We start from the raw sequence: 23,834 nt of genomic DNA, 5'->3' as shown, positions 1-23,834 counted from the left end.
TGGAGGAGGGAGGAGGAGCTCAAAATGTACAACTTCTATTTACAGGAGGAGGATGATGATGATGATGAAGATGAGGCTGAGGGGAAACCGGATCTGATTGGTGGAGAGGAAACCGGTTCAGCCGGCGGAGGAAAGAAAAGATTAAGAAGAAAAGTGACGAAGCCCCCCTCCGCTTTATACTGCTGTGGTTACGCAATACTGATGGTCAAATTGCAGATGGTCAAAATAATTCACATTTATCACCCCCCCTCCCCCCTCCCCCCAAACCCCTCCCCCAAACCCCCTCCCCCCTCCCAAAAACCCAAAACAAGCCAGAAAGTCCTATTGCACAACAGGTCGCTTCACCCAGAACAAGGAACATGTACTGAATATTATTATGAGCAAAGTCAGTGTTTCCTCTGTCATCATATGATAAGAGGCCTATCTACAACATGGGTCACTATTTAAATTAATCTGCACCCCCACCCCCCCCCCCACCCCTCCCTCCCGCCCCCCCGATCCCCGAAACAGACTAGCAAACAGAAAAACCCCACAGAGAAGAAACCAACCACATCCATTTAGAAAACATCAGAAGAAGAAGAAGCGGAGCGTTCTCCACCGCCACACGCCGACTTTGGTTAAAACAAAACAAAACGAAAAAAACAAACTGACAAAATTAAAGGAATAGAAAAAAATTAAAAATACCAAGTATTAAATATTTTTGTATTAAAATTACTTAAAAATCCCAAATAAACATTTGCGGATGGAGCCGAGGAGCTATATATATTCTATATATATTCATTTGTATGTAAAAACATTTTTTGTGTTCTTTTCTTTAAATAAAAATATAATAGGAGCCAGTCCCCACCGAGCGCGCTCCGCGGCGGTGTCGTGTCACGAGCGTCCGATCTTAAACAGTACTTCGCACATGATGGCGGCCACGGAGGAGCCGAGCGCGGCGGACAGCGAGATGTCCAGCAGCCGGCTCTCGTACAGAACGAACTCCGCCCGGTTCTCCTCCACCTTGGCCATGGCCAGCAGAGCCTTGGCGGCGCGGCACATCATGTTGACGCTGGGCGGCTCGGGCGCGGCGGCGTGCGGCGGGCCGTGCGCGCCCTGCTGGTACTGAGCCACCGCCGCGCTGTCCTCCAGGAAGCCGATCAGAGTTCCCACGCTGCCCTTCTGCAGGGCGACGGCCCGCGCCGCCGCCGGGTCGCCCTGCGCCAGGTTGGACAGGACGGCCACCGCCATCTCGCGGCACACCTGGCTCTTCCTCTCGCCCACGTGCCGCACCAGCGCGGCGAACAGCTTCTCCTGCCGGCGGAAGGGCGGCGTGGCGAGCAGCAGGTCCACGTTGCCGTCCCGCACGCTCAGCTTGCACAGACACTCCAGCACCAGCCGGCGGGGCGAGAGCGACGAGCGGCCGCCCGCCGACGAGAACGGGTCCTGGGCCTCGGCGGACGGGCAGACGGTCCAGTGCAGCAGGCCGTCCAGGACCGGCAGGCACACGCTCTCGGGGTACCGGGACAGGTCCAGCCGGCCCGAGATGTTGGCCAGCGTCACCAGAGTGTTCTCCCGCAGCGCCGCCAGGCAGTCCCACCACCACTCGTCCCGGCTGCAGGCCAGGCCGCGCTCCTCCTCCCGCTGGTAGCTGGGCGGCGTGCGTCTCCTGCGCGGGTGGCGGTGGTGCAGCAGCACCAGCCGGCCCAGGATCAGCACCAGGCCCGGGTGCCGCGACATGTCCGTGTCGTTGCCCGGGACGAAGGACAGGCCGCGCACGATGTTGGAGACGCAGACGCAGCGGCGGGCCAGAGCGTCCTGCCACGACTCGGCCGTGGAGAGCGGCGCCTCGTCCCAGCAGCGAGGCTCGTCCTCCAGCGGGCTGATGGGACGCCAAGCTGCCGACCTCTGACCTTTACCCTCCCACAGAGAGCCTGCAGCAGAACATAAGGAGGGCAGACAGCTGTGATGACAGGCGCTTTCAGAAAACATTTGATATCTGTATTAGTGCTGCAATGAATAATCCATAAATTTAAAAATCTATTTTTTAATCCACAATTTCCAAAATCAAAAGGTAAGACTGGCAGCCTGACAGTGCAATGAAGCTGCGTTCTACTGTTCACTAAATACAGTGAAATTCATCCAAGATATATTTAATATTTTTATTTATTGGGCTATCATTTAGTTGACTGATTACACTGTATAGAACCTTTGTGAATTGGGGACATTTTGATTTGTTGAACTGAAATGTTGGGGGAAAAACTAGTTCTTTATTTTAGATTATTTGAATTGTGTACAAATGAAAAATTGAAGAAAACAAGAAGCTAGGAGAGTTTATTCTACAGGTTGCTGCTCACTCAGCTCTCTTCATCACAGATGTTGAGATTTTCCTGGTTCAGATTCTCTATATTCTACTGTGAAGCTTTCTGACTCCCATCAGTTTGAAGCCCCACTGTCCCATGAAGAAGTGAAAGTGCAAATAATTCTGGGTTATATAGAAATCACTGAGACTTGGGAGGGAATGTCAGCATGTCGCCTCCTAGTCTCCATGATGGAGGAACATTGTAGAATTGTCTGTTAGTTAATAAAGTCTAAATAAAGTGAACAAAGTTTAAATCTGCAGCTGGAAACAGAGAGCTAGCTGAAAAAGCTAAAAGCAGGAGTGAGTCTTTACCTTGCTGTGAGTCGGGCCGGGCGCTCGGCGCGTCGTCCTCGGCGGCGGTCGGGTTCGTCTCCCCCCCCTCCTCCCCGTCCTCCTCCCCCTCCAGCGGGTGGGGGGGGGCGGCGTCCCCCCTGCGCGGCTCGCAGTGCGTCTGGATGTGGGCGGTGGAGTCTCCGCCCCCGGCCTCCCAGTGCCGCAGGCCGCTGCTGAAGCCGTCGGAGCGGTTGAGCTCCGCCCAGCGCCGCTCCGCCAGCTCCTCCTCCCCCCCCTCCCCCTCCTCCACCTTGATGGGCAGCCGGTCGTACCTGCTGGCCTGTCTGGGTCGGGGCTCTGCCGGGTCCGGGAGCCGGCCGGGCTTCAGCCGCTCCGACGCTCCGCCCCCCTCCTCCTCCTGCTCCTCCTTTATGACAGGAGCGTCGTCTTTCCTGTCCTCTTCCTCCTCCTCCTCTTCCTCCTCCTCGGTGTTGACGGCAGGAGCAGCCGTGAGGAGCGACGCTGACGACGACGACGATGACTCCTCCTCCTCCGGCGACTTCCCGGGTATCCTCTGCTCCTCCCGTGATTGGTCGTCGGGCTGCGGAGCGGCGGGCGGCTCCTCCTCGTCCTCGTCGGGGGGGTCGGTGAGGGGGAAGGGGAGGGGCTCCAGCAGGGCCCGCTGGCCCTCGCTCCCCACCTCGTACTCCTCCAGGATGCCGAAGATCTGGATGAGGCAGCGGCGGTAATACTCCACCACCAGCTCCAGGAAGCCAGGCAGCTGCAGGAGAACAGGATCCAGAGTGAAACACACACACACACACACACTGACAGTCTGCAGCACACACACACACTGACAGTCTGCAGCACACACACACTGACAGTCTGCAGCACACACACACACTGACAGTCTGCAACACACACACACACTGACAGTCTGCAGCACACACACACACTGACAGTCTGCAGCACACACACACACTGACAGTCTGCAGCACACACACACACTGACAGTCTGCAGCACACACACACACTGACAGTCTGCAGCACACACACACACTGACAGTCTGCAGCACACACACACTGCAGCACACACACTGACAGTCTGCAGCACACACACACTGCAGCACACACACACTGACAGTCTGCAGCACACACACACTGCAGCACACACACACTGACAGTCTGCAGCACACACACACTGCAGCACACACACACTGACAGTCTGCAGCACACACACACTGCAGCACACACACACTGACAGTCTGCAGCACACACACACTGACAGTCTGCAGCACACACACACCGATGATGAGAGTCAACGCTCTTGTGTCTGGTTCAGACCGGAGACTCCTCTCCTCAGATCTCACCATGTTACGGCTGTAAATAAAGTCTGTAACCATAGTGACGTTTACTTCAGACCAATATGGCGGCTTCCATCGCCTGTGTTTTCAGTTCACTTGACACCAGTAACACCAGTAACACCAGTAACCAGAGGCGGCAGTTTATCCAGAAGATCTGAATAAAGTGTGAAAACCCTCATGTGAATTCAAAGCACATGTGCATATTGGTTTTCATATGTTAACGTGTGAGATTTCCCATTTCCCATGTGAAAAAAACACCTGTGAACTCTCTCTTTGCGTGTGAAATGACGTTTTTTCACACGAGAAACAAATATTGTCAATCTCCTGAACTCCTGAATTTTTGGGGACATTTTGATTTGGTGAACTTAAATGTTGGAGGAAAAATGAGTTCTTTATTTTAGATTATTTGAATTGTGTATGAAAGAAAACAAGAAGCTAGGAGAGTTAGAACAGCTTTACTTGCTGTATAATCTATTTGACAGGTTGCTGCTCACTCAGCTCTCTTCATGAGTGTTTCAGGCGGTTCGGCTGTAGAAAGCTTCACTCTCCTTAATAACTGAACTGTGTGAAGTGAGCAGGATGAAGCTGCAGAGGACAGACAGCTGTGTGATCGCAGCCAAACTGTCCGCCTCCGCTTCAGTCTGCTTTGATCTGACAGTTTTCCACTTCAAAACACAGTGAAGGATCTCAAGGCTCTCCCAAGGTCGCCCAAAGACAAACAAAAACATAAACATCGGAAATACCTTGGATGCAGAAAGTAAGTTTTATTAATGCCCCATATAGGAGTACAGATGATATATGTATTTGACAGTTAACATTGTTTTCTGGAGTGTGTGTGTGTGTGTGTGTGTGTGTGTGTGTGTGTGTGTGTGTGTGTGTGTGCGTGCTCTGACCTGTGTGAGGCTGAAGGAGCTCACGGTGCTGTCGTCGTACAGCAGGATGTTGATGGTGTCCAGAGCCCAGCTGCTCTCCGCCAACAGGCCCGACTTCAGTGACATCATCACCCGCCACGCCTCCGGGGTTCCTGATTGGACGAGTTCAATCACAGAGCTTCAACAGAGAGAACAGGTGTCCCCATTCAAAACAACATCTGTTAGTAGGGATGGTATATAACTTTCTAAATATGTACGCATGGCCACGTTCACAGGAAAGTTTTCTAAATTTCATATAATGACCAAATATGAAATGATTTCAACATGATTATCTCCTCTGACACATGCAGGTCATTTTGTTTCTTTAACGCAGACTTTTTTCTAGACCTTGATTACCTTCTAGGATTTGAAGGTTTAAACTGTTTAGCTGAACATTATTCTACATTCTTTAACTAATATCACTATATGATAACTGGAGGATCCAGTCTGTAAAGCGTCTCATCAGTAAAACAAGGACTTTAGTTTCCTTCTATCCTTCATAAAGTTTCATCATGTGTATTGACTCTGTGCCGTCCATCATGTAGAGAGAGCAGGTTTCTCTCTGTAGCATGATGTGTGTGTGTGTGTGGTGTGTGTGTGTGTGTGTGTGTTGTATGCGTGTGTGTCTGACCGATGTCCTTGGCGGTGAGTCGGCGTCGGGGCTTCAGTTTGGGCTGCGTGGCCTCGACGGAGCCGGGGGGGAAGCTGACGTCCCTCTGCTGGAGGGGGAGTCCCGGGCCGGGGGCGGGGCCCGGAGCGGGGCCGGGGCCGGGGGCGGGGCCAGGCACGCCCGCCTTCTTCATGGAGGCCATGTAGGGGGCGCTGTTGGGCGACAGGGAGCCGCCCAGCGGCCGGGGGAAGGAGGAGGGGCTGTGGGCGCGGGCGGCGTGGTTGGGGAGGGCGGGGCTGGGCTGGAAGGAGGAGGGGGGGGGCTGTCTGGAGGGCAGGGGGGGCATGGAGGGGGAGGAGGAGGCGGAGTGGGAGGGGGAGGGGTAGGGGGGCTGGCGCTGGCCGGGGGGCCACTGCGCGTCCGGGGGGGCCCTGCCCTCCGGGTCGTCCCCTCTGCCCAGGCCGGGGTAGGCGGGGCCCTGGCCCTGCCGGCCGGGGCCGGGGTACGGGTAGCCCCCGTCTGTCCTGGGGTGCCACATGTTGGCCTGCGGCCCGTCAGAGGGGCCGCCGGAGACGGGCGGGGGCCCCGCTCCCATCATGCCGTGCTGCGGGGGCCCCTGGCCGCCCGGCGGCAGGCGGTCCCGGACGTACGGGTACGGGTACTGGCCCTGCACCGGACGCCGCTCGGGGCCCATGTAGCCCCCCCCCGCCCCCCCTCCCCCTCCGTACGGGCCGAACACCTCGGGCTGCTGGGAGCCGTACTGCTGGACCCCGAACGCCTCGCCCTCGTGACGCTTAGCGGGGGGGTACAGACCCTCCACCGGACGCTTGTAGCCCTGCACACACACACACACACACACACACACGCACAGAAGGAAACTGTCATCTTTCCACACAGATTTTTTTTAATTTAATTTTTAATGGGTGAGAGCGCCCCCTGCTGGGTGAGCGCGCCCCCTGCAGAGTGAGAGCGCCCCCTGCTGGGTGAGCGCGCCCCCTGCAGAGTGAGAGCGCCCCCTGCTGGGTGAGCGCGCCCTCTGCTGGGTGATAGCGCCCCCTGCTGGGTGAGCGCGCCCCCTGCTGGGTGATAGCGCCCTCTGCGGGCCAGATGCTGACCTGCTGCAGCGGGTACAGGGGCTGATGGGAAGTGTAGGCCATGCTGTGAGGATACTGCTGGCTGAAGCCGTCGTGTCCGTGCCTGAGCAGGAAGAGAAGACAACAGACAGGAGTGTGTCAGTGTGTTCCTAAAGTCAGGTCAAACTGTATTTACACAGCAAGTACTACTACATACTACAGCAAGTACTACTGCATACTACAGCAAGTACTACTGCATATTACAGCAAGTACTACTGCATACTACAATATCTTTCTCAAGTAGAAGTTATTGTTGTGCTGAAATTTTATTAAAGTCGAAGAAGAATTACTGGTGTAAAAAACTACTAAAAAGTAAAAAGTAAGTAAGTAAAAGTAACCCATTTAGAGTGTACTGAGAGTGTATGATACTTTTAAAATATAGTTAAGTAAAATTACTGATTAAAAAAAGAAGTACGAGTAGAGAAAGGTCCAGTGTGTGTCAGTGAGCAGAGGGAGTGTGTGTGTACCTCTGTTGTGGGTATCTGCTGGCAGGATACATGCCGGGCTCGTTCCCGGACGGAGCCATGTTGTTCTGTCCTGCAGGGGGCGCCATGCCTCCGTCTGGACCAATCACATGCTCCGGTCTGCAGGACACACACAACACAGAGTTAGTCTGATGGTTCGCGGGGGAACGGTGGGTTTGATTTCCCCTCCGGAGCGGCTGGACGCTCGGCTCCGACTGCTTTTCCCATTTTTACTATTTTCCACATTTTAGAATAACAGTAAAGACTCAAAACTATGAAATAACACAAATGGAATTATGCAGCGACCAGAAAATTGTTAAACAAATCAAAACTATCTTATATTTTAGATTCTTTGCCTTGATGGAAAGGTAAAGGCTTTGGAAAGAAATTCATACATAGGATCAACTTCACTATTTATATTTGTCTAAGAAACTCATTTCAAGCATTTAAGCAGAAGCCTTTAGATCAAAATGCTTTAAGAGAATGAAACAGAACATTCAGTCAGGTTCAGACTGGTGACTGGTAGTGGAGGCAGTTTGGAACCAGAACTAAATTAGAACCGGTTCTCGATACCCAGCCCGACTCACAGAACAATAAAACTGACTTGAAAACCTGAATTGAGAGCAGTGCAGATAAACCTTCTGAGAGTCTGTAACAGACATGAGGCTTCAGACACACGGGGGTCGTGTCCTACCTCCGGTCGTAGCCGGGTCCGTAGGGGAACTGGGGTCTGGGGCCGCCGCCCAGCCCGGGCAGGGGTCCGGGGGGCGGCCCGCGGGGGAACACGTCCTGCATGGCACCGCTGGGCAGCTGGCCCGGACCGAAGGCCTCGCCCGGCCCCGGACCTGCAGACAGACAGGAGCGACAGACAGACAGACAGACAGACAGGAGGGACAGACAGACAGACAGACAGACAGGAGGGACAGACAGACAGACAGACAGGAGCGACAGACAGACAGACAGACAGACAGACAGGAGGGACAGACAGACAGACAGACAGACAGACAGACAGGAGGGACAGACAGACAGACAGACAGACAGACAGGAGCGACAGACAGACAGACAGACAGACAGGAGGGAGCGACAGACAGACAGACAGACAGGAGGGACAGACAGACAGACAGGAGCGACAGACAGACAGACAGACAGGAGGGACAGACAGACAGACAGACAGGAGCGACAGACAGACAGACAGACAGACAGACAGACAGACAGACAGACAGGAGGGACAGACAGACAGACAGACGGACAGACAGGAGGGACAGACAGACAGACAGACAGACAGGAGGGACAGACAGACAGACAGACAGACAGGAGGGACAGACAGACAGACAGGAGTGACAGACAGACAGACGGACAGACAGGAGGGACAGACAGACAGACAGACAGACAGACAGGAGGGACAGACAGACAGACAGACAGACAGGAGGGACAGACAGACAGACAGACAGGAGTGACAGACAGACAGACAGACAGACAGACAGACAGACAGGAGGGACAGACAGACAGACAGACAGACAGGAGGGACAGACAGACAGACAGACAGGAGCGACAGACAGACAGACAGACAGACAGACAGGAGGGACAGACAGACAGACAGACAGACAGACAGACAGGAGGGACAGACAGACAGACAGACAGACAGACAGGAGCGACAGACAGACAGACAGACAGACAGGAGGGAGCGACAGACAGACAGACAGACAGGAGGGACAGACAGACAGACAGGAGCGACAGACAGACAGACAGACAGGAGGGACAGACAGACAGACAGACAGGAGCGACAGACAGACAGACAGACAGACAGACAGACAGACAGACAGACAGGAGGGACAGACAGACAGACAGACGGACAGACAGGAGGGACAGACAGACAGACAGACAGACAGGAGGGACAGACAGACAGACAGACAGACAGGAGGGACAGACAGACAGACAGGAGTGACAGACAGACAGACGGACAGACAGGAGGGACAGACAGACAGACAGACAGACAGACAGGAGGGACAGACAGACAGACAGACAGACAGGAGGGACAGACAGACAGACAGACAGGAGCGACAGACAGACAGACAGGAGTGACAGACAGACAGACAGACAGACAGACAGACAGACAGATAGGAGAGAGGGACAGACAGACAGACAGACAGACAGACAGACAGACAGACAGACAGACAGTGTGAGCAGGGTTCAGGGTGACCGTGTCGTTGCCTTCAGGACCCCGAGGCTTTGGAACGCCTTTTAAAAGTCGGCTCAAAACATTCATTTTCATCTGTATGTAACAGGTGTTATTATCTTTATTATTATTTATTTCTTTGATTTATGTTTTACCTATTTTATCTTTCTTTCTAATGTCATTTAATGTATTGTTTGTTTCATATGAAGCACATTTAATTTGCCTTGTGTATGAAATGTGCTGCATAAATCGTCTTGCCTGACTTCTTTTAAATCACTTCTTAAAACCCATTTTTATAGACTTGCTTTTATGTGATGTCTTTTTATTGCCTTTTTATCTTATTTTTTCTTAGTATTTATTTTGTTTTTTATTTTACAGTTATCCTCTCTTCTCCTCCTCTTCTCTTAATTTAATTCCTGATTCTGCTTTTATTTTGACTGTCAAAGCAACTCTGTTTTTAAAGGTGCTATGTAAATAAAGTTATTGTTGTGTCTCCATCCCTTCTCATTCTGACTGATGGCGTTAATGAGGCTAATAATAAGGCGGTTCACGCTTTGCCCACCGGGGGGCAGCAGAGCCTCGGGACAGAGGGTCTCAGACTGCAGGACTCCAGCTGCTGCAGGACTGAACCAGGCGGAGACATGACGGTTCAGTCCAGACCAGCGTTTACCAGGCCTGAGTACAGCTGCTCTGCTGTCCCACCTGCTGGTTCACTGTGTTCACCTGGTGTCTCAATCTGGTGCGTTTACATCAGTCGCTGATTAGATGGTCAGAATCTGGAGGACCAGGATTGAGAACCGCTGGTCTAGACATGAGACTGTTGGTCATATATCGTCTTTTACAGCAGGGAGACCAGCAGCAGACCACATGTGAACCTGCACTGATAGAAACAGCTGGTTTCCTACAGACCCTGTAGACCTGTTGGAGATGGCAGGATGTTGCTCTGTGCTCTACTGCTGCTGCCTTGAGAAAAGCTCATAATTTCAATTCTGATTGTTTATTTTGAGTCTTTTCATTGGACTGACAGTTTCCCCGGTCCTTCAGGCTCATCATTCATGCTGCTAGGAGACTCAAATCTCACTCTGATTCCCAAATGCAAGACTGTCAGGCTGAAAATAAGCTGCTTTCTTCACTCCAGGAAAAAGGAATTCGATCAGAAACTTTTGTTTTCCGCTCGGCAGGCAGCAGAGGAGTTTGGGGGCGGTGTGCGCGGACACAGCAAGCTCTCTATTGGCTGGCAAGCTGTAAACAGGATCAGTCCATTTTCTTCAAAGTAACTGTTCCCTTTACCTACAGCAGCGCTACATAATGAGGTAAATATAAGCCTTTTGAACTCACAATACAAACGTTTGGCTACAGAACACTTGGGTAGCGCTGCAGGAGTTTAGAGAAATTTGTTGATCATTTTATGTCTTTTTGGCGCTCTAACCAGTCAGACCCCATTCACTTCAACTGTTCAGCAGAAAGTGAGATAGATAACTTGCTGTTTGGCGGCTGTACGAACTTCAGTGGAGTCTCCACTGACATGCAAAATACATAATGACAGAATTTCATATTTGGGTGAACTGTTCCTTTAAGAGCTCTGCTTACAAAATGGTTTTTGAGGAGGCATCATCTGTGTTTTTGAAATATTCACTGCTGAATTGCAGCAAAATGGATAGTTAGCGTTCTGGAATGAAACTCTTTGTCTTTTCACACATCAACACTGATATTTTCAGTTTTCAGAGTTTTAGAGTGTGTGTGTGTGTGTCAGTGTGTTTTTCCCGCTCACCCTTCCTGGCTCCTCCGTACGGGTCTTTGTTGGCGTCGTACTGCATCCTCATGGAGGGGTCTGCGGGACCTCCTGCCTGCTGGTAGGGGCCTCCGGCGGGCCCCGGGCCACGCTTACCGTGGATGGCCGGATCATTGACCTCAGAGAACGGGTCCTGAACGCTCACCCCACTGGTCCTAACAGATAAACCAGGTCAGAGTGAGTGGACTGGGCTTTCAATACATCAACACACCAAAAACCAACTTTTTCTTGGTTGAATTCCAAGTTTTCATGGTCATTTATGTATTAATTCAGTTTCATGACCCTTTGCGCCTTGAAACCTGCTCATTTATTTGTAGAATTTCCAAAATACAGAATATTCTTTTCTTTAATCCTCAAAAACTTTTTCCTGATACACGGTTTTTGCCCGACAACAGCAACATGCAGCTTTCGTTACGTTTGTTATCATCATCTCAGAATCAACATCATCGCAGTTTTGAACTGGTTTAGGTTTTACCTGTCAAGTCGTGTTTGTTTTGTCTCTCTAGGCGACTTCTCATCACAAAGTGTTAATTCTACTTGGTCTCCATCTCGGGCCCTTCACCGTTTAGTTTGTATCTGCTACCTTTAGGTGGGAAATCATCTGCAAGCATGATATTGTTTTCCACTGTATGCAGACGACACCCAGCTTTATATCTCTGTTAGGTAATCTGAGCCCCCTTGACTCCCTTATTAATTAAATCTCTGATATCGATCTATGGATGGTGCATAACTTCTTCAAACTGAACCAAGATAAAACAGGTTTGGTAATTAGAGATAAACTGATTTCAAAACTCAAATCTCTCTCAAGATATCAAAACTTTGGTGTTATCGACTGTGACCGAAACTTTGAGCCACACAGGGAATGTAACAACTGCATTTTACCACCTGAGTAACATTGCTGAGGTGAGTTTCATTTCCTGTGGTTCTTTGGCTCCGCCCACTGAGGTTTAACTCAACCAGTCAGATTATTTCTATCTCCCAGAAATATAACACAGGTGTATTTTTCACATAAAAATCTTGCCTAGTCCAGCTTAAATTTCCCATGTTGCCTAGCAGCAGTGGATGTGTTGAATGAACCCAGAGGAAACGCTGGTGTAGACGCTCGCTCTGGCCCCTCCCCTACCTGTTTCCCGGCTGGGGGGCCATCTGGCCGAGCGGGGTGGAGGCGGGGGTGGGGGGCTTCAGGTCGCCGGGGGCCTCGGTCAGCGAGCCGCTGCCGCTGGACTGCGGGGTGTTGGGACCCTGCAGGGAGCCCGAGTTCGCTGCACAGACACACAGCAGACAAGAGAACCGGCTGAAATACACTGACACCCCGTCCCGTAACAGAGAGGTCACAGGTCTGAACCCCGGGTGACAACACGCCACGCGTCCTGTCGAAGTGTTCTTGAGCGAGGCACTGAATCTGGTTAGAATCTGTTAATACATGATTTGAATAATTTAAATTTTAAAAAATTGTCGAGGAAAAACAAGAAAAAAATCCAAGGCACTTTCCTCTGTATAAAGTTAAAAAGCCTTTATTATTCTTGGTTATTTCATGTTAAAATGTTTTAACATGAAAGACTTTTGTATTTCAAGTTAATAAATAACAATTGACTTGATAGAGGTTGACAGAGAGAGAGAGAGAGAGAGAGAGAGAGAGAGCAAGAGAGAGAGAGAGAGAAAGAGAGAAAGAGAGCAAGAGTGAGAGAGAGAGAGAGAGCGAGAGAGAGAGAGAGAGAAAGAGAGCAAGAGAGAGAGAGCAAGAGAGAGAGAGAGAGCAAGAGAGAGAGAGCAAGAGAGAGAGAGAGAGAGATCATGGGAAAGTAGGTCAGATTGAGGTCACTGATGTTTACATTCACACTCTCCTCCTCTATTCATCTGCTCCCTCCTTCCTCCTCCTCCTGACAGCTCGCTCTGTTTCTCTCTCTCTCAGTTACATCATCAGAAGTGTGTGTGTGTGTGTGTGTGTGTGTGTGTATGGGGGGGGGATTCCTTCTGCTGGCTATCTGACATCATGAAATCATACATTCATGCAGACACACACACACACTTGAACAGAATGGTTCCATCCTCACTACTGTCACTAAGACATAATGAGCTGATGGAAGTTAGTGCAGAGCTGCCTCCTCACCTGGGGAGGGCGGCTGGACCTTGGCCAGGTGTGCCGCAGCTTTCTTGGCGTCCCCCGCGGGCCCCGGGGCCTCGGGCGGAGGCTCCTCCCCTCGCTCCACCTTACACTCGTAGGCGAACAGGTACTGGATGTACTGCTTCTTCAGAGAGCTGGCCGAGCTGCTGGACGTCCCGACGTTCAGGTGGGTGGACAGCTCCCGCCACTTCTTGTTCTTGTTCACCTGAGAGGATAATGAGGAAATCAGTTTCCTGAGTATCACTCTCTCCTCCCTCGTCAACTACTGCTGAGGTGCCCTCGAGCAAGAAACTTAACCCTCCTCCCAGTGGAGCTGCTCAGTGGCCAACAGTAGAAGACTGTGTAGAAATAGGGTGAAGAAAGTAAACTTGACCCAGGGATTCTGGAGCACAGAAAAACTATTTATTTTACTAACATTTCGACACAGGCAGCGTCTTCCTCAGAGTCAAAACTCTCATTCAGATTTGACTCTAATGAAGATGCTGCCTGCGTCGAAATGTTAGTCAAAATGTTAAATTCTAGTTTTTATTGTGAAGCACTTAGTAACCTTGGTTTTAAAAGGTGCTATATAAAGTAAAGTGAAGTGTGGAACTAATTATAACGTGATACTGTGATGCTCTGTTGCTCCCTATAGGGAAATTCTTTCCTTTTGTCCCCCTCAACAGGGAGGTCAGAGGTCAGAGGGTCTGGAGCTGGTGGGGATTCAGTGTCTTGCTCAAAGACACTTCAGCAGGGAGGATGCTTGTTGATATGAGTGTCTGAACCCTGGTTCTCCTGTTAAAGGATTCGTTTGTTGATTTTGTTCCTCTATATAATTCCTCTCATCTCCTTTCATCCCACAGACAGTCTTGTCTCCAGTCAGCTGTCAGTTGAAGCAGCGAGCTCCGCTGCCTCTTGCTGCAACAACGAGTCCAAACTGTTTGTCAGAATATCTCCAAGAGGCAGCGGAGCTCGCTGCTTCAACCAACAGCTGACTCTGGAGACAATACTGTCTGTCGGTCCAAGTGCTACAGGGATGACAGCAGATGAGAGGAATTATATATAGGAACAAAATCAACAAACTAATCCTTTAAAGGATGGCTGCTCGACACAGTACGCCGCTGAAAAAATTCCCCGGAGAAATAAAGTTTAAAGGACGCTCACCATGGCCAGGCCTCCGATCTCCCTCACACACAGGTAGAGTCGGCAGAGGTCCAGCGGCTTCTTGCCGACGGCAGGCAGGTTCGGGACGGGCGTCCCCCGCTCCTCCATGAAGGCCAGGTAGCGGTCCACCCACACCCTCCTCTCCGGCTCCGAGCCCATCTCGTACAGCCGGGTGATCTTCTCGTTGGTCATGGTGGCGACGCTGGGCTTCTGGAGAGACGGGAACACGGAGGGGACAATCAGGTCTGGGCTGTGGATGTGAACGTGATGTACAACGACACGGCTGCACAATACATCAAAAAATACCAGGGCAGGAAACGTTTTCATCTTTTCACAGCGGAAAGTGGATTCAAAAATTTCAAAAAACATTTCAAAAAGTCTTTTTCACAATTTTACAAACCAAATATGACTTTTAGAAAGGAACAGGACCTTTGAGCGATGTTGCAGTGAGTAGACCAACATACCAGCCACAGCCAAAATTTACCAGAATCAAATTTTGGCTGCTGGCTGATAGTAATGTTTTTCTTTGCAATTCTGTTTTGGTGCTCTCAAAAATCCCTGAATTACAAAAATTATATGCCAGAGAAAAACAATTTACTCAAAGAAATCAAATTCTAAGCATTTGTAGCTTAATTCCGCCAATCAACACTTTTGGCACTTTTTAAAGCCCTGAAAAAGGAATAATGGAGATAAAGCTGTTTCTATGTGTCCTACAACTCATACTGCAATATTCTTTACAAAAACTTGCAATGTGTTTTTTTGACAATATTGTGCAGTCCTACACAACAGCAGCTGTCACATACAGTCACATCACATGTAGACAAAACAATAGAACAGTGCTACCCAACCTTTTTTTAAAAAATGTTTTTGCATTAGTCCCTCCACACTGCAGGCACGGCCCTGCAGGTTCTGGGCATGTGCGTTTCACACCAGCGCTACATACATCTGAATATTTACATCAGTTAAAGTCAATAGTTTCATAATGCTTGCTTTAGCTACTCAGAACTCTAAAACTACTCAATTCTCCTGTTTACGTCCCAAGATCTAATTCTCTCTTTAAGGGTGTTTTCACATATAGTTCATTAAAGGAACCAAACTCAGTCCTTTTTAAGTGAACCAAAAAGTGAACCAGCTGCATATGAACTCAGTCCTCTTTGTGTTTGCAAGGACTTACAAGAGGACTCAGCTCTCTTTTCAATGGGAATCAATCGGACCACAAAACAGACCACAAATGAACCGAACTCAGACCTCCTGGAGTCTGAGTTTGGTTCGTTTTAGAGGGTCTGAGTTCATTTGGCGTGTTCACATATGCACAAAAAATTGCTGAGTCGTTGGACTGAGTCCACTTGAGAGGCTGAAATGGACCAAGTGTGAAAACACCCTGATACAACTCATTTGCCTCAAACGCTCTTTACAACGTGGCTTTATTCGGGGAGTCAGCGGCTCTTTTTGAAGGAAATTTCAACATTTTCAATTTCAGTTTCACATTTATTGTTCTATCTGAGAACCAACTGTTATCTCAGCATGACAGTTAACCAGAAAACCCTGCTTGTTGACAATGCTCATTCAAACAGACTGGTACCTGTCACCACACGCTAGTTTGTTAGCTTGTGGCTAGCAATACCCATAAGTCTAGATAAGGAATGCTATCAATGGTAACAATGGGTACTAACAGTGCCAGGGTTGGGGGTTCCATTCCCTGTGTAGCCTAACGGGTAGTGCAAGGCATTAACGCTGCTACGGTTAGAGTTTCCATACTAAAAATGTGTGGATCCAAGGTTCTGTTAGGCACTTTGGATGAAGGCATCCACCAAACAGAACCGGCTTCCCACTGTGGCCCTGAGGTAAAATTCCCTGCCTTTTCCATGACTTTCCAAACTAAATCAGAGCACTTCCATGACCTGAAAACTTCCTTCCTTCCTGGTTTGTGTCTGAAAACCATCTAATGCCTAGGGACTCGGTTCCAGTCCTCGAGGTCCGGTGTCCCGCAGGGTTTGTTCCTCCCTGATAGTTAGTGAACTACACCTGGGATCAGGTAGATACAGACTAGGTCCATGTTTTAACCTTGCACTGTTTTGCTACGGTGCAGAACATTTTGCTCCCAACGGTGTCAAGCGTTTCGCAACTGCTTTTGAGGAACGTTTGACCGCGTTCAGGGTGATTCTGCATTTTCATCGGCTTCGTACAAACGTCTGTCACATGGATACACAATTGGCTCTGAGAATTCTTCAAGGAGAATGCACAGAATACTGTTTCCTTTTAAACTTCCTGTTTGCTCTGTGTTGGGTCTATTGAACGCGCCCCAGGTGTGGCTCATTAACAAAAAAGAGGAACAAAACCCTGCAGGACACTGGACCTTGAGGACCAGAATTCAATATCAAGGATCTAATGCAACGAATATGTGAAACTAGCTGTAAAATACATTCCTTGACTTTCCCGGTCTGGATACTCCATGACCAGCGGGAGCCCTGATGGCAGACCAGGTCCTGTTGGACCGAGGTTGGACCGGGTCTCGAGGTTGGGCAGCACTGCAGTCGACAGTCAACACCAGAACCAGAACCAGAAGTCTAACCACGCTTTGTGGTTTTCCACGCCATTCAATCCCAGTTGAATGGAGTTGAACACAGTCAGAAACCAACAGCCAGGTCTTAGAAACATGGAGGACGGCACGTTCACATCTGACAGAACCACAGCTGGACCTGCTGCATGGGACTTTCTCATTAACACTGTCAGAGAATCCTGTTTCTGCTTCATGTCTCGCCTCCAATTATCGTGTCTCTCCAAAACAGCGTGTTCAGGGTTTCTAAACGTTTTCACTGATCAAATTCCAAGACTACTGGCACAGACCAGTTTAGAAGAGCTGACATGATATTTTCTAAACCATATGTTCTCCAGGCCTGGAAAACACCATTTTCAAATTTGTTGGTTTCTCCCAGTTTTCCATGACCATGGGAATCCTGCGTTTGGTGAAATTCATTTGAGGACAAAAAATGAATGCAGTCAAATCATTTCAGAGCCACATTCCAGTCTATAGATCCGCACAGAGAGGCGGACTGAGGGGAAAACTGTTCCAGAGGCTACAAACTCATAGATTCCCATTCAAACCTATTCAAAACCGGCTGTCAGCACTGTAAAATTGATTGCTTTTGACTGGCAGCATCACTAGCCAATTAGAGTTTTCAATAAGGAAGGGCGAACCGTCAAACTTCATTGACATGTTGCCTTTTAATGAGAAAGTCTCACAATAAACAATGTAGAAAATCACATTTAAAACGCAAAACATTTACAAAGAAAAAGAAAAAAAAAGCTTGGACTGCTTTATGTACGACAAGAAAAAAAAAAAAGGTTAGACACAAGCATAATGCTGCTTTGTCCAATGAAAACCTTGCATCTCCAAAAAGTCACAATTTTTAATGAATAGAGAAAAGCTTCCAGATTATCGGAGAGATGATTGTGAGATTTCGAAGTTACCTAATGGGTTTTGAAAGGGTTCAATGGCTCGAGGTTCGTGAAGCAACGAAAATTGATCATGTAAACTTGGGGGGGGGGGGGGAATATGAGTAAAAGTGACCAAATCTGGAGTTACGAGGTTTTCATAAACCAGCAGCCAAGAGCAGGGCTCTACGGTGCCGTTTCCCCAGGAGCAGGAACATGCTCCACTAAACTGACAAACTGTCGGACTGTGACTTAGAAAAATGATTCAAAATAGCTTGAATTTACACTTTACACACCGTAGAACCCTGAAAAATACAAAAAAATGAAAAAAAAGGTGAAAGTGGTTCTGTGCTTTGCGGCACTTACGGGGCTGGTCGCAGTCTTGGGCCAGGCGGGGCTGCTAATGCTATCACTGTCCTCCCCGAGACAGGAGGACAGACTAGCTGGGCTGGGGGACATGGGGGAGGGGGCGGGGGGCTGGGACACACACTGAGAGCTGTAGCTGTCCTGTGATACAGAATAGGACGACACACACACACACACACAGAAACCATCCACACACACACACAGAAACCATTCACACACACGACCAGACGCACACCAGAGCCATGTGATGAGAAGGAGTCAAGATTGCAAAGCTCTTTCTTCTTAAAGATTTTTCTTCTGGACACGAAACACACGACATTCACAGAGCAACAAGCAGCAGCAGCCTCTGTCCTGACAGCGCTGTGTTAGCATCAGCTGCACAAAACAGCCAGAGCAGGTGGGAGCGGATGTACAGTCCGGTTAATCTGATTGGAGGTCAGCTGTCAGCCTCGCTAAATCACAACAACAACAAGCCACCAGCTGCATGATGGGAGATGTTGGACTGTGGCTGGTAACCAACAGCTAACTAGTCATAATTTGAATCATATTCTATTCTGAACATCTAGCTGGCTGCTAAGGTGGTGAAAGTAGCTGGTGAACTAGGCTGCGTTCAACAGCCAGCATGTTCTGATCGGTTTATCTGAACTCTGCAGTGTTTCCTCCTTCAGTTCAGTTGGTTTGTCCAGGTGAGAACGATGACCTTTGACCTCTGGTGGCATCAAATAACAAGAGACCTGCGGTGCGGTTCGTTAATCCAACCAACTACAGGAAACCACCCCGAAACACAGGGGATTATGGGTACGAAAAGATGCTCATATTCAGCAACTTCTATATGTGTTCTTAACTGGTACACTTACTGCAACATCAGAGAAGGTGAATTATGTCAAAGAGCTAAAAACATAATGCTTAGCTCCAGTTAAAGGGACATGAATGGGATTTCTTTGGCTGTCAAAATCTCAAACATTGCAGGATGACAGGTGACCAAAACTCTGTCCAATGAACAAGATACTTGTGAGTCATGTGACTTTTGTTTACAAGCCCTGGTTGGCTTGTGATTGGTCAGTTTGAATCTAAACGAACCAAATACAAAAATACACAACAAAGTGAACTTTTCCACTCTGGTTCAGACCAGAGAGAACCAGCTGGAGGTTTGATTGCACACTTGATTTGCTAAAGCCTTTGATGGGTGCAAAACCACTGACGGGACATCTGATTGGTCAAGCAAATTGACCTGCACCTATCACAAGTGTCGACTTTCATCATCGTCTCGAAAAGAGTGTGAGAGGCAGAATACTGCAGCACAAAACTTAAACTAAACTAAAATATTTTTATTGCTTCCAACCTATTTATTTATTTAAGAGTACAACAATAGTCTTTAGTCCAAACTATTTTAGACCTGAAAAATGTTTTCTTAGAACCGCTGTCGTTGCTTCTTGTTGATGTTGTTGTTGATGTTTTATTGTTACTGTGTTTAAATGTTTCTGCACTGTGGACCAGATGAATTTCCTAAATGGATAAATAAACTTGAACTTAAATGTTTTTGTACCCACTAAAGGATTTCATAAATCTGGGCCATAGTCTACTTTACAAGTAACCAGCATCTGGAGTCCTTCTCTAGTCTAAAAATCTATAGTTGTCTGGTAAAATAGTGAATTTGTCTGGTGAATTTTGGGATTTACCAGCCAATGGGGCCTCTAGACTGTAAAGTTCCTCTCTGTTCCTCACATCCTCTCGTCTCACATCTCTGCTGAAGTCTCTCTGACAGCTGACTGGCTTCCAAAAAGCCGACATGAAACCAGAACTCAACACCAAAGCTGTGGAGCGCCAACCATGAGCAGAAAGCTTCAGCACAAAAAAAAAAAACAACCCCAAAAAAGTTGCAGAAATTAGCAGCACAGTTCCTGCGTTCTGCTGCGTAGAAACACAAACCGCCTGCCTGCCACAGACTGCAGACACAAAGCCGGCGAACGCAGCGAGTTCTCATCAAGCGAGCCGGCGTCAAAGCGGAGACAAAGCGGCGTCGGCTCACATAACCCCGGCTGCCACGCTCAGATCTGCGCCGGCTGTGATCAAGGCCGGCTCTTCGCTATTGGATAATGAGGAGGAGCGAGTGGAAAGAAGGTGACGAGGAGGAAAAGTTGAGGCTTTCAAAACTCCAGCTGCAGAACTGAGCACGACTGAAACAAGGGAGGAACTTTAAAAAACTAGAAAACAAGCAGGGGAAGAAAAAAACCTAAACAGAAGTTGTACTGGAGGGAAGTGGAACTGGTTATTTTGGGTCGACTGCATCACTTCCAAACCAGAGAGGGAAGACAGGCAGTCGTGTCGGGCGTAACGAACACCAACAGATCAATACTGTCGACTACGATGAACAGTGTCAACTAGGAAGAAGGGAAAAAAACAAGAAACAGCACCAGGGAATCGTTTCTCTGTGAAAACTCTCCTGGTTGGAACAAACAGACTGCGTTAAAAAGAGCAGACGGCAATCTGCATTACAGTTCTCCTCTGGAAGTCGCTCACAGTCTCTGACACACGAGGCTTTCTAATTCTCCAAGTCTCTCTACACGCTGTTTACTGAGATATCAGTCTGACGATACTGGCTTTTTATGTAAAGAAATCTGATATTGGCCAGTCAGTGTCGTCCATTTACATCCATATGATGGATATAAAGCCATATTTCTCTTACATATTTATTGTAGATTTAATCAATACTTTGTTGTCTATGGGAAGACCTGAACCTGGATTGACTGAAGTTTACACTACCAGTCAAAAGTTTGGACACACCACATTTTTCTTCATTTTTTACTATTTTCCACATTTCAGAATAACAGTAAAGACTCAAAACTATGAAATAACACAAATGGAATTATGCAGCGACCAAAAAAGTGTTAAACAAATCAAAACTATCTTATATTTTAGATTCTTTGCCTTGATGGAAAGGCAAAGGCTTTGGAAAGAAATTCATACATAGGATCAACTTCACTATTTATATTTGACTAAGAAACTCATTTCAAGCATTTAAGCAGAAGCCTTTAGATCAGAATGCTTTAAGAGAATGAAACGCAGAACATTCAGTCAGGTTCAGACTGGTGACTGGTGTGTATATGAATGTGTTTTTAATTTAAATTATTATCACTATCCTGGCTTTCAGTGGAGAGTTTTAGTCTCCCATGGCATAAATAAATAAATTGTCCACAGACTTTTCCACCTGGACAAGAATAACATTCTGGGGGAAAACACTGAAAACTTGGATTTTTTTGGCACGAAAAAGGTCAAAAAAATATCGATATTGACCAAAAACCCGCTTGTTCAGACGCCACATTCTCACATTCCAGCCAGCACACATGCGTCTGTTAGAGCATGCTGGGACAGCAGAGCGGCGGGGCAGGAGAGAGAGCCGTTCTGATTGGTTAACGGAGCCCGGGGGACGTACCTTGGGTTTGGGCGGGTTGGCGGCGGGAGCCACGCCCTCCTTACTGAGCTCCACCCTCTGCTTCACCTCAGGACCGCCCATCGCCTCTGCTGACATCAGCATGGGCCCTGGAATATGAATAATATAATAATAATAATAATAATAATGATAATAATAATAACAGTGACTAAGTGTGTTGTGTATTGTATTCTGTATCCCTCTCCCCGTTGCCTCGTGTTTTGCTTTTCCTTTGCTTATTTATCTATTTATGTTGTGTTCTGTCATGAAAATCTGTAATAACATTTAATTTTTTAATTTTTTTAAAATGTTTTTTGAGTTTTCTGCAATTGTCTTGTTTGTAAATCTGTGTTGTTTGTGATGATAAAGCCAAAGACAATTTTCCACATTGTGGACAATAAAGTACTAACTAACTAACTAACTAAATAAATAAATAAATTATAACAGTAATAACAATATATGAAGTTTATTTCCAAAATACAATAGATCCACTTCATGTTACTTCAAATCATAACCTGAAGTTCATTATTCAATATTTTTAAAATCTGGAGGATCCAGTCTGTAAAAATGTCTCATCTTTCCAACCAAGGACTTAAGTTCCCTGTTGTTCTTTAAAAAACAAAATAATTCATTTAAATTTAATGCTATCAATCGTTTTGTAAGAGTAGGCGTCACTTTTTTGGAGCCAAACTCTTCATATGCAGCACAGACTTCAGAAACACTCATAATCAACTGAAAACGTTCTGAACACCCTGAGCTGTCAGTCATGTTGGCGTTCCCCGCTCCGCCCTGTCTGGACGGGACGTGGGGTGTGCGGTCCTACCTGTGGGCGGGGCGCTGTAGGCGGCTCCCTGGGGCGTCATCCTGCCGGAGGTGTTGCCTGGTTGCTGGCTGTAGGGGCCGCCGGGACCCGCGGGGCCGCCGGGGCCCATGCCTCCCATCGGCCCGGCCATGCCCGGGTAGCTGCCCTGCCTGGACACCGCAGAAGAAGAAGCGTTTGATTATTACAGGGCGGGATCGAACCGGCGAGGTCGAGGCTCGCATGCCGACGCACAGCTAGAGCCTGAGGAGGCAGAGGGTCAAAGAGAGGAAGAGGAGCAGAGAGGAAGAGCTTTACTCCACAACCCGTGCGGTTAAAGCATCTCTATCTGCCTCCATGATAAAACCCCCAAATCAGTGATTCTGTGATCTGTTGCTCCGGTAGAGCAGACTGGAGAATTGTGTTTTTTTCTCTCTCCATTCACTGCCGTTGTCTGGAGGAACAGTCTGAAAATCACTTCTAGCACATAAAGGAACGCCGACAAAGCAGATTCTGACTATATATAAAAAACTAGTCCTGCTGCTGAATTGTTTTGAAGTGAATCTCTTTCTTTATGTTTATTAAACCTTTCAGTCTGAACAAGTGGAATGCCGAATTGTCAGAATCTGCTTTGTCGGCGTTCCTTTATGTGCTAGAAGTGATTTTCAGGGGGGTTTTATCATGGAGGAAGAGACACAACCCAAGACACTACCAGAGTCACACAGAGATTTAATGGTGACAAGGCCACAGCTGAACGACAGCTGAGGAAGAACGAGAGAAGAAGACAGAAGGAAACATTCTGTTAATTCAACATTGGCCATGTTCACATGCAGGGAGAATTCCCTTCTTAACTCAGTCTCTCAGGATCCAGGTCTTGGTTCGACGCATGTTAACATCAGAACCGGGTCAGAATAACATGGTGAGCTCTTATTCTGATTATCAGAAGCCTGGTTCAGATGCCTGGCTTCCTCCAATATTAAACAGCTTACAGAGGCATGGAGACATCTTACTGACTTCACTTCTGGTTTTCACTGTCACACTCAACCTAGAAAAGTCTAATTATCCGTTTGTCGGGAATGCCAAGAAAATGACACAGATTACAACTGCGATCATCATTTGTTTCTCCTGTATTAGAAGTAAGCTACTATTGCCCAGTGAAAGAGGGAGGGACTAACAGCCAGGTGATGGAGACCTCTGTCAGTCCGCTCTCACTATCTAAATGAGTCAGAGCGGCTGCTGCATGTTGGGATTTAGCAGCAGCTGTGGATGAGAGAAGTTAGTTTGATTCCCAGACTGCGAGGGAACATCAGCAGAAACCCTCTGTGAAGCCATGCAGCAGCAGGCAGAGGACAGGGTGGCCCGGTTAGTACAACATCCCATAATGACCCTCTGTGTGTGTGTGTGTGTGTGTGTGTGTGTGTGTGTGCTGCCCAGTGAGCTGAGCGGCTCAGTCAGTGTGTACAGTAGTGTAT

At 48.3% G+C, this 23,834-nt stretch overlaps 1 protein-coding gene across 3 annotated transcripts in view; it reads right to left on the bottom strand.

The window, feature by feature from the left end:
• Positions 1-500: 500 nt before the first annotated feature.
• arid1b (AT-rich interactive domain 1B) overlaps positions 501-23,834 on the bottom strand; it is a 64,909-nt gene continuing 41,575 nt past the window's right edge. For 2 of the 3 annotated variants that reach the window (XM_078289909.1, XM_078289910.1), the window contains 13 exons: positions 22,387-22,535; positions 21,567-21,673; positions 14,333-14,542; positions 13,175-13,394; positions 12,188-12,326; positions 11,044-11,219; positions 7,791-7,941; positions 7,100-7,216; positions 6,615-6,696; positions 5,521-6,334; positions 4,872-5,002; positions 2,654-3,395; positions 501-1,913 (listed from right to left, as the gene is read on the bottom strand). In XM_078289909.1, coding sequence (XP_078146035.1) covers positions 874-1,913; positions 2,654-3,395; positions 4,872-5,002; positions 5,521-6,334; positions 6,615-6,696; positions 7,100-7,216; positions 7,791-7,941; positions 11,044-11,219; positions 12,188-12,326; positions 13,175-13,394; positions 14,333-14,542; positions 21,567-21,673; positions 22,387-22,535 — 4,078 coding nt within the window. In that variant the 3' untranslated portion in view covers positions 501-873. Of the gene's footprint in view, positions 1,914-2,653; positions 3,396-4,871; positions 5,003-5,520; positions 6,335-6,614; positions 6,697-7,099; positions 7,217-7,790; positions 7,942-11,043; positions 11,220-12,187; positions 12,327-13,174; positions 13,395-14,332; positions 14,543-18,133; positions 18,275-21,566; positions 21,674-22,386; positions 22,536-23,834 lie in introns of all 3 variants that reach the window. The other variant, XM_078289911.1, reaches the window with a different exon arrangement.

The sequence above is a fragment of the Centroberyx gerrardi genome, chromosome 18 (assembly GCF_048128805.1).
Source record: "Centroberyx gerrardi isolate f3 chromosome 18, fCenGer3.hap1.cur.20231027, whole genome shotgun sequence".
NCBI classification, from domain to species: domain Eukaryota; kingdom Metazoa; phylum Chordata; class Actinopteri; order Beryciformes; family Berycidae; genus Centroberyx; species Centroberyx gerrardi.
This window is presented reverse-complemented; position numbering and strand designations above follow the sequence as displayed.